Source organism: Phoenix dactylifera, chromosome 6, assembly GCF_051530095.1.
Source record: "Phoenix dactylifera cultivar Ajwa chromosome 6, Ajwa_hap1_PhDact_Kaust_v1.1, whole genome shotgun sequence".
Classification (NCBI taxonomy): domain Eukaryota; kingdom Viridiplantae; phylum Streptophyta; class Magnoliopsida; order Arecales; family Arecaceae; genus Phoenix; species Phoenix dactylifera.
The window spans coordinates 35,445,239-35,456,585 of record NC_143195.1 but is presented as its reverse complement, the minus strand read 5'-3'; the positions used below and the strand labels follow the sequence as shown (position 1 = coordinate 35,456,585).

General features: G+C 44.4%; 1 protein-coding gene across 1 annotated transcript; it reads right to left on the bottom strand.

Annotated features, from left to right (window-relative positions):
- Window positions 1–8,565: 8,565 nt before the first annotated feature.
- Window positions 8,566–10,586, bottom strand: LOC113462558 (RING-H2 finger protein ATL28-like). The gene has a single exon (XM_026803646.4). It carries the CDS (start codon window positions 9,886–9,888, stop codon window positions 9,241–9,243), a length of 648 nt encoding a protein of 215 aa, XP_026659447.1. The 5' UTR covers window positions 9,889–10,586; the 3' UTR covers window positions 8,566–9,240.
- Between the last annotated feature and the right edge of the window lie 761 nt (window positions 10,587–11,347).

Here is an 11,347-nt window from a genome sequence, read left to right as displayed (position 1 = left end):
CTTCCAAGAACAGGCTAGGCTGTGTGCTGATGCAAGATGGCAAGGTGGTAGCCTATGCCTCGAGACAGCTGAAACCCTATGAACAGAACTACCCGACACATGACCTGGAGTTGGCCGCAGTAGTGTTCGCCTTGAAACTTTGGAGACATTATTTGTATGGCGAACACTGTGAAGTGTACACCGACCACAAGAGCCTAAAGTATATATTCACCCAGAAGGAATTGAATATGAGGCAAAGAAGGTGGTTAGAACTCCTGAAGGATTATGACCTGAGCATTAAGTACCACCCAGGGAAGGCCAACGTGGTGGCTGATGCCCTAAGCAGGAAATCAGTAGTGGGATCCGCCGCGTTACTCACCACTCAACCACAGATTCAGGGGGATCTCAATAAACTGCAGGTTGAGGTGGTTACCCGAACTACAAAAAGTTTGCTGGCCGCTTTGAGCATACAACCAACCTTGATCGACAGGATAAAGGTCGCCCAGCAGTCTGATGAGCACATCTGCCAGCTCAAGGATGAAGTGGAGAAAGGGTTGCGACCCGAGCTCCAAATGCACCCAGATGGCACTCTAAGGTTTGGCCATCGACTGTGTGTACCGGCAAATGTTGACCTAAGAAGGGAAATCATGGAAGAGGCCCACCAATCCCGTTTCTCTATTCACCCAGGCAGTACTAAGATGTACCGGGACCTTCGGGAACATTACTGGTGGAAGGGGATGAAGAGAGAGATAGCTGAGTTTGTGGCCCGATGTTTGACCTGTCAGCTGGTAAAAGCAGAGCACCAGAGGCCGGCAGGGTTGCTGGAACCAATAGAAATTCCTGAATGGAAGTGGGAGCACATCACGATGGATTTTGTTACAGGACTTCCTAGAACAGTAAGGAAGAATGATGCGGTATGGGTGATAGTTGACCGTCTCACAAAATCGGCCCACTTTCTACCATTCAGAATTGGTACTCCTTTAGACAAGCTGGCCCAATTATACATCGACGAGATTGTACGCCTGCACGGAGTACCAGTGAGTATCATTTTTGATCGTGACCCCCGATTCGTGTCCAGATTCTGGGGAAGCTTTCAAAAGGCCATGGGTACCGGACTGAGGCTCAGTACAGCATACCACCCCCAGACTGACGGCCAGTCAGAGCGGACAATCCAAACTCTGGAAGACATGTTGAGGGCTTGCACTGTGGACCTAGGTGGAAATTGGGATAGTCATATACCACTGGTGGAATTTGCTTATAACAATAGTTACCATTCCAGTATCCAGATGGCCCCCTACGAAGCCCTCTATGGGAGAAAATGTCGGTCCCCCTTACACTGGGATGATGTCGGGGAGCGAAAAATGCTAGGCCCCGAACTGGTCCAGCACACCAGAGACAAGGTACTACTAATTAAGCAAAGGCTTCAGGCTGCCCAAGACAGACAGAAAAGATGGGCTGATAGAGGAAGAAGGGCCTTGGAATTTTTGGAGGGGAACTTTGTCTTTCTAAAAATTTCTCCATCGAAGGGTATCACCCGATTCGGAAGACACGGCAAGCTAAGTCCCCGCTACATCGGCCCATTCGAGATTCTTGCCAGGATAGGCAAGGTTGCCTACAAATTGGCCCTACCCCCGGAGCTATCGGGCGTACACGACGTCTTCCATGTCTCACTACTGCGGAGGTACATCCCGGATCCCAGCCATGTGGTGCCACATAAGCCCCTGCAATTAAATAGAGATTTAACCTCTGAGGAGGCTCCCCTGCGCATTGTCGACAGAAAAGAGCAGATCCTCCGAAGGCGCACCATTCCCTACGTTAAGGTCCAGTGGACCAATCACACTGAAAGGGAAGCCACCTGGAAATTGGAAGAAGAGATGCGACAGTGTTACCCTCAGCTCTTCGAGAACCAAGATATGCTTAATTTCGGGGACGAAATTTATTTAAGGGGGGAAGGATGTAATGTCCGGGCCCAATACAGACCGGGCCCAATACTGTAGGGCCCAGTTGAATAGTATTGGGCCAGGGATGGGTTAGCTGGCCCAAGATGGCCATAATCTCCCGCCTGAGGGCTGAAAAGACAGGATCACAGATGGCCAACGGAGAGACCCCTACAGGCATGCACAACCGGAGCCCGCCACCTCCCTCCTCCTCGGCAGCTGGGCCTCGAGCTGGCCTGAAGAGGGGGGGGGTAGCTGGTGGCTCCCGAAGCCCTGAGCAAGGAGAGGATGCCACCTCTCCTTGGGGTCAAATCACAAGCTTAGTTTTTATAGACCTAAGCCCTGCTAACCCTAATCTTGGATATACCCTCTTAAGCTTCTAACCCTCTGATATTCGGTACCAGAGAGCTAGATCCTGGAGCTGGAGGTGGAAGGTGCCCCGCAGCCCCAAGGGAGGAAGGAGGGAACTTGCCGAGAAAGGGTCACTGCCCAACTCCACTCAGCCAAGTCAAGGTAAGCATACTGCCAGTAGACTAAAGCGAGAGAAGAGGGGAGGAACCCCCTCGGTGGGGGTGTATTCCTCTCTGTTCCATTCGTGAACAGAGGGGAGCACATCGGCACAAGGAGAAAGATCGGGCAAGACAACAACAAAAAAAAAAAAAAAAACCCAGGCCGGACCCACGGGCCGCGGGCCGGACCCAGGAAAACCCAAGCCCAGGCCCGGCTGCCACCCGGGCCGAGCCCAACCGGACTCGGCCTACGGGGTGACAGTCTCCGGCCGCTGCCGCCCTAGGGCAGAGGGGCAGCCAGGGGGCCGCCGGTTCTGGCCGTGCCGGCGACCAATGCGGCCCCCAAGGCCGCCAGCCTCCGCCCCCGCCTCCCCGCCGGCGAAGGGGTGGCGGTGAAGAGGGGAGAAGGAACCCACAAAAAAAAAAGAAGAAAAGAGAGAAGAAAAAAAAAGGGGAGGATCGATCCTTACCTCGAGCCACGGCCTCACCTCGCCGTGGCCGAAGGCGGAGAGGATCTTCCCCGGAGGAGATCCCATCTCGGACCCATCTTCCGGCTCCTCTCCTTTCCTCCGGCATCATCTCGAAGAAGGGGGAAAGAGGGGTCTCGACCCCATGCCACCATCACCCCGCCTCCCGGGTCGCCGACGAGAGGAGGAGGAGATGTCGGAAGGGGTTCCGGCGGAGGCTAGGAGGGAACGAGGGAGAGGGAGAGACGCGGGCGAAAGGGGGAGGGGCAGAAGCCTCTGGAAGCTCCCGGAAGAAGAGAGGAAAAAAAAAAAAAAGGGGAAAGGAGGGCCTTAACGGGCTAGCGGGTCGGATCCAAGTCCAGATCCGAGACCCGTTAGGCCCAAATGATTCAATCGGTTTGGGTGAGCCCAATGAAGGGTTGATCCAAGCCCAATTGAATTAAACGGATCAATTAAGCCTAATCGATGTTGGGTCTGAACCCGACCAAGCCTGAATGAAACCAAGTCAAGCAAATTGGGCCAAATTTGAACCCAATTAAGTTGGGTTAGATCCAGCAGACCCAATTGAATATAGATCAGGCCCAATTTAAGCCCAATTAAATTGGCAGAAGGCCAAATTGGCTAGGAAAAGTGGACTTAACCACAAATCAGGCCCAATCTTTTCCATAAGAAACCCAATTAGGCCTGGTAGACTCAAATTTACTTTAATTGGGTTAAAATTTATGATAATAGAGGATAATGTGGATCTTATAATATGGTTCTAGGAATTAAAGACTTGTCGTCCGGACTCAAAGGATTGATAACAACTTATTGTAAGTAACCTGTTCTAATCCTGTTTTGGATCATGTCATGTTATTAATGTTTTCTCAGCACTTCTTTTAAGTATATATGTTTCATGCTTGATATGTTACAATGCTTAAGTAACTTGCATGAACCCAGAAGCTATGGCTATGTATGCGATATGATGATACTGATATTTTAATCATGTATGTAAGTTTATAAAGTCTTAGCTAGCCCAGAGGCACTATAATGGGCTCAAAGATGCTACTGAGAATGACTGAGCCGCCAGTGGCTGAATAGTAACTGAGCTTGCCCCGCCAGTGGCTGAATAGTAACTGAGCTGCCCCGCCAGTGGCTGAATAGTAACTGAGCCTGCCCCGCCAGTGGCTGAATTGGAATTGGGCCTGCCCCGCCAGTGGCTGAATAGTAACTGCGCTTGCCCCGCCAGTGGCTGAATAGTAACTGAGCCTGCCCCGCCAGTGGCTGAATAGTAACTGAGCTGGCCCCGCCAGTGGTCGAGTCTGACTTCGCAGTAGCATCCGAGAGAAAAGGACCACGGCATGCCGGGGGCACGATTTCATATGCATATATTATGAAAATTTCTGTGATTTGCACTACTGCTTTGTTTAGATTGCATACCTATTATGCCATGATGATTATTAGATGAATATGCATGTCAGCTTCTCAAATCCTGATTTACATGTTTAGCCTACTGGTTGATCCGGTAGGATTATGCAGGATTACTTACTGAGCCGTGTAGCTCACATCTGTTTATGCTTCGTTTTCTTTCATATCCTCACCAGTGATCGCCATCAGATATGTTTTTATTTTGTTACAGAGCTTCGTATTTTTGGAGAAGCTTATATACTTTTTGTACATTTGAATAGCATAGAAGTTCTGTATTTTTGGTTTCAAACTTGAAGGTTGTACTGCAAAACTTTTAATTTATATAAGTTTGAATCCTTTTGGCTACCTGTTACCCCTGTATGAGGCTGCGTGCTACTGTGGGCGATAGTTGGCAATAGCACGGCCGTGTCACGGATCCGGGTCCGGGGCGTGACAATATCGATGCGAACATATATGATCAAGAAGTTTTTTGCGAACATATATGATCAAGAAGTTTTTTGCGAACATATATGATCAAGAAGTTTTTGGCTCGGGATAATATTTTCATTTAGAATGTACAGTGCATCCACTTCTAGTAGGATCCTCGCATAAATCAAATTTAACAGCATACTTATGTAAACAGGGTTAGCGGGCTCGCATTGACCATACATACATATATATATATATATATATATATATATATATATATATATATATATATATATATATATATATATATATATATATATATCTCCATTCATTAGCTAATTGGAAAATGCTATAGTGAAACGATGCGATATAAATTATGAGATTGGCGGGCCTGCACGCCTACCGCCCGCAGGCCCAAATAGTTTAGTAAATTTGGGTCGGATTAGGTCGTAGGGTTGGAAATCTAAAATTGCCTAAATTTCAAATAGATCGGATTAGGTCGAATTTAGAAAACCCAGACTTGTCCCCAATAATAGAATGGGTCTAATTTTAAAATCCAACCCAGCCCCACGAATACTTTAAAATAGGTCGGATTAGGTCGGATTGGATCAGGTTATGGGTCAACCTACCTATTTGAGCCTTAGTTAGAATCAATGTCCAAATTTGGAACGTTGCAAAGTTGGTCTGCATCGTGAATCGTTAGCATGAGTTTAGCATCAGTCATGGAGTTAAATAGCTGTTCTGAGATTCTGTCACAAAGAAAATGTGACTCATTATATATATATATATATATATATATATAGTCAGGTTTTATTATTCTAATATAAAGAAAACATATCTATGTGAATCAGGAAAAGAAAAAGAAATATCCGATAATAAGAATCATAAAGTAGTTTCTCTATGATTTGCACTGTGCTATTAGAGAAAACAAAATATAAAACGTTTTGGAGTATATAATTTGGCTTACGACACATGCCATGCACATTCGTGATGGAAAGAAATGGACGTGACCGTTCGATTAAAAAGAGTGAGGGGAGCTGGAAGCCACGATTGGATTGGTGAAATGGTTTGCGGCTTCCCAATTGAAATGTTTCTGAGGACTCCTCGATTACATTATATATTAACATAAGAAGACATCTATTGTTTTAAGGTGGCCAGGGAAATCAACCATTTCGATCCAGAAATATCACCACATCTGATGTAGACTAGTTTGGCCATGACGAATATTCAAAAAGATCATCAAATTTGATGTAGAATACTTTGGCCACTACAAATATTCAGAAGGACCACCAGACTCGATATGGATCAGTTTAGCTACTACGAGTATTCAAGAGGATCACCAAACTTGATGTGTAATACTTTGGCTACTACAAGTATTTAGAAAAATCACCAAATTCAATATAGAACATTTTGGCCAGTATGGATATGTAAGAGAATCACTAGACTCGATGTGGAACAATTTAGCTACTACGAGCAGGACTGGACAGGGCTCAGAAGTGAGATCTGCCACATCAGAAAGCCAAATCGCATGCCAAACTTCTGGAGGCCATAACTTGGTCATACAATGCTTGATTGAGATGATCTTATTTTTTAAAAAAATTGGTATTTTTTCGAGATTTACAACTTTAGGTTGAATTGGACTGAAATTCTATCGTTTAGGCTCCGAAACAGACTAGTCAAACTAAAAACAAAAAATTGGATAAGAATTTGACCGGGCGTAGCTCTCTATCCGAGAAGAATCAGGTAGAGCGATAAAAGGTGGAGTTGATGTAGAAGTCGTAATCTACCTCTTCAAAAAAATTTAGATTTTTCTACAATATTTTTATTAATCATATTTATTTTAGGGTATCTATTCCTATTCGAGCTAGGAGAGAAATCTAACCTAAATTGTAAAAAAAAGACCTCACTAGTATTATAAATAGGGGCCATGTACCTCATTTTAAGAGGTGTGGAAAAATCAATGAAAGAAAAAAAGAACTTAAAGCCCTACTTTCGAAATTCCTCCATCTTCTTCTCTTTTTTTGAGAGAGATTCAAGTTAAGCAAGTTGAAGAAAATATTTCTTCTTCCCAATTGGTTCAAATTGGTATAAGAGCCATGTTTCTCTACATGTAAGGAAGTAACTTGGTATTAGAGCTTCGATCATCTACATTTATGGGAGCCTTAGTCCATGGTTTAGATGAGTGAGCAGTACAAGCAATCAAGAGAAGGACTATTCGTGCTTGAAGTACATTGAAGGACAGAGACGAATGTGGCTGCTATTTCTACCTCGATAGATGAAGAGATGATAGAACGTCAACTCATTGAGATCGTGTCTCGATTGGCAAATGCCTTCAACACAAGTACTAACAACTCTATCTTCAAGCAAAACTAAGTGGCTCGGTTGTAAGGCAGGAAGCAAGCATTTTTCCATCTTTAGTTCTTTTTTAGTAGGAGCTAAATTTTCTAAACAAGGAGAGCTCTAATCCAGAAAGAACACTAGACTCGATGTGGACCAATTTGACCATTGCGAGTATTCAAGAGGATCACCAAACTCGATGTGGAACACTTTGGCCACTATGAGTATTCAAGAGGATTATCAGGCTCGATTTAGATCAATTTGGTTACTACAAGCATTTAGGAGGATCACCATACTCGATGTAAAATACTTTGGTTACTATGAGTGTTCAGAAGAATTACTAAACTCGATGTAGAATACTCTGGCTACCACAAATATTTAAGAGGATTACTAGATTCACGTGAGATTCGCTATATCGGAAAGCCGAGTTACATGCCAAATTTTCAAAGGCCGTAATTTGGTCATGTGATACCCGATTGAGATGATCTTTTTTTTTAAATAATTGGTTGTCTTTTCGAGATCTATAACTTTGGGCCAACCTCATAGGAGATTGAATCAGACCGAAATTCTAGCTTTTAGGCTCCAAAACGGACCGGTCAAACCGAAAATTTCTTTTCGGATAAGACTTTGACTGGGTATAGTTCTCTATCCAAGAAGAATCAGGTAGAGTGACAGAAGATAAAGTTGATGTAGAAGTTGAGATCTACCTTCTCACAAAATTTTAGTTTTTTTTAGAAAATTTTTATTAATTATATTTATTTTAGGATATCTAGCCATATTCGAATTATTAGAGGAATCCAATCCAAATTATGAAAGGAGAAGATCTTACTAATATTATAGATAGGAGCTATGTATCTCAGTTTAAGAGGGGTGAAAAAATCAATAAAAGAAAACTTAAAGCCCTAGTTTGAGATTTCTTCATTTTCTTTCGAGTTTTCTTTTAAGAGATTCGATTTGAGCGAGTTGAAAAAAAATTTTCTTCTCCTCGATCATATCACATTTTTTCCTTTTTAAAAATCTTTTTTGGTCGAGCTTGGATAGTCTGCTGGCGAGACATCCTTCTCATTTGGGCGGTTGTTGATGATGTTTTCTTAGTCCTCCAAGAATAGTGCGCATGGGTACTTAATTCTATATTGATTATTTGCTAAATAAATTTTGAGTATTTATATAAGATTAATAAATTTAAATAATAGCTTCCGTCTAACTTTTTTGGATAAGATCTTGGATTGTAACAAATGGTATTAGAGCAAATCCAGCTCATGACCTATGTAGACTAGAAGACACTACGACACATATATTTGAGCTGACCATGAGCTGATTATAGTATTTCCAATTAAATTTAAATGAATTTGGATTTTTAGCTTGCCGAGGACGCTAGAGCTTATAAACGAAGGAGGTACGTAAGCATCTGTATGAGTATGTATCTGTTCCTATATTGATTATTTGTTGGATAGAACTTGAATACTCATACAGAACCAAAAATCTCAAATAATATTTTTGAACTAGCTTTTTCACGTCACGTCCTGAGCTATAACATCCTCGGCCCCATTCCGTGCCTATGAATTTAGGTCCTTGCACAAAAAAAAACCTTTTCGAGGTGAATTTAGCTCCTTGCAGGAAAAAAAAGTGGGGAAAAAAAAAGCAGCACATAAGTAACTTCCAAGCTAACGAAGCAATTGAAAAAAACACAGCAGATAACCCCAAGCCTTTTCGATTATATTGACACAGCCAGTCAGGGGAGAACAAGCTCTCGTGAAGTTAAAAAAAAATGTGGGAAAAAAAAAACAGCACATCAATGACTTCCAAGCTAACGAAGCAATCGAAAAGAAACAGCAGAGAACCCCAAGACTTTTCAGATTATATTTACACAACCTAGTTGGGGTCGAACAAGCTAACGAAGCAATGGAATTGTCGAAAACTTTTCAAATTTTCCTCTTTTTTTGCCTTTTCAAACCCCTAAGCAGAACTAGGCTCTAACTTTATGGTCTAATTTTACAGGATGTTGCATTGTCTTGCAGGGAAGAAGGTGAATAAATAAGAACCAAAAAAAAAATATAAAAAATAAAAATTGGTATGAGAGGTTTAGGATTTGGGACCGTCCGGTCCCCGAAGTCATCGCCCGCTTCTTGCGGGCGAAGAATAACGGCTGGTTCGCTCCTCTGCGGCTCTCTGTCAGCCTTTATCGTGTTCCTATCGTTACCCTTCTCCGCGCTCCGCCCTGTCCATGGTGATCGACAGGCTCCTCGATCGCGATTTCCGCATCCGACCCGACTGCCCCTCCCCGTCCTCTTCTACTACGTCGATCGCATGGCCATCCCCACCGCCGACGGCCTCCCTCACCGCCAGGACCGCCGCCTCGTTGGGCGGCGCCTCGAGGTCGGAGCGGCAGATGGGGCAGGTGGTGTGGGAGGCGAGCCAGGAGTCGATGCAGGCCGGGTGGAATGCGTGGCAGCAGACAGTCAGCAGCCGTATGACGTCCCCACCGGCGAACTCCGCCAGGCACACCGCGCACTCCGCCCCGCACTTCCCCTCCTGCACCCCCCTCACCGCCGAGTACGGCAGCTTCGGGAACGACGCGATGATCGCTGGGTCCAGCCCCGTCTCACCCTGGGTCTCCCCGCCGCCAGCCAACCCTCCGCCCCCGTCGCCGCCGCGTCCTCGGGCCCCCCTGCGGGCGATCCAGGCGGAGACGTAGTGGAGGAGGTCGCGGAAGAGGAAGATGGAGAGGAAGCAGAGGAGAATGAAGAAGAGGATGAAGACGGGGAGGAGCATGGGGACGGGGTGCGACGGCGGGCCACCGTCAGAGGACTCCGCTGGAGATTGGTCGGAGATCGGTCTCTCCATTGCCGGATTCGTCGGATTCCGGCCGGCCGGGCGTCGCTTCGCATATGGATTGATGGGTTTGTATGTAGCGCTCTCTCTCAGTCGTCTGTTGGTTGGGTGTCTCTTCTCTTTCCCGGGGGCGTGGGGAAAGGGGGGGGGACGGTTCAGTCGTTCACATAGTACGGCCGCGGGGATGATGACGTGGCGGGTCTTGTGGCCGGGAAGGCTGGCTTTGACGCGGGCGGTTAGTGCAAGGTAGCGGTCGGGACAGTTGGGTTGGTCGGAAGAGTAGTTGAGGTATTTCTTTTTTGGTTACAACGTAGGTTGCTGAGCCTAAATTGCACCACTTAGATCTGCAACTCTGCAAGTAAAATGTTACCCCAAGAAAGTGGAACACAAGTATAGCTATCAATGACAATGACGAAGTTTCCATTGATTGGCCGCACGGCTATCCAGCCAGCTGCCCGATTTCCTTTGCAATAAATATGTGTTACCTTGAACATATAACATGCCCTATGTACAAAAAAAAAAAAAAACACATCAAGCCAAATTTTTGGCACCAGAAGAGTAATCGAAGCTTGATCAACTAGCTATGTATGTACTTTTTTTTTTTTTAACTAAAAATAAAAATATCATACATAACGTGTACGAATACAACCAAGAAACTCAAAAAGCAATACATCATGGAGTACACCGGACAACTCTGCCTCTCCCACCCAAAGATGGTCCCTCGAGTATATGTACTTTCAAAGCAAAAAATATTTTGAAACACACTTCTCAATAGGCTTTCATTCCATCCAATTTAATAATTCTGGGACCACATTCCTACATTTATCTCTAGTCAATTAATCTGCTATATATTTTTTAAATCTCACAAAGTCTAGTGACATAATATATCCTCCACAAAAATCTCTCACATATTAATATCATGCATGCATATGCATGTCCATTCTCTCGTAAAAGTGTTTGATATATCAAATCAATAATACCTGAATGTAGAGTTGGAAATTGGCTCGAGCCGGCCAGAGGCCCATCGGGCTGGGCTCGAAAAAATTCAGATTAGATTTGAGCTTAAATATAGAGCTCATTTATTTTTCGGGCCACGCTTGGATATATCATTGGCCCAGCTTGAGCTGGAACAGAGCCCGAATTTAGGTTCGAATCAATTTATTTTTTTATGTCATTATTTAGACAGAATATGAAAAAAATAAATAACAAATTAAAATAGGTTTAGCTGAGAATAATGTATCACGTATTATTTACTTGTATCATAGAAGAAAACCTAATTTTTAACTAGCTTATTTAGTTATAAAGCAGTATTATGGAATATTAAACTTCAATCGGGTTTGAACCGGACCTATTTTTGGCTCACCTAGATCCGATCCGGTTGAAGAACGGATCGGGTCAGGTCGGGTTCAAGTCCGAGTTGGATCGAGTTCGGGTTCGAATCGAGTCTACTTTTTTTTGTGCTTTTGGAAAA

What these genes read in the sequence shown, in the direction of transcription:
- LOC113462558 (XM_026803646.4), bottom strand. Translation starts at nt 9,888, where the DNA reads ATGGAGAGACCGATCTCCGACCAATCTCCAGCGGAGTCCTCTGACGGT.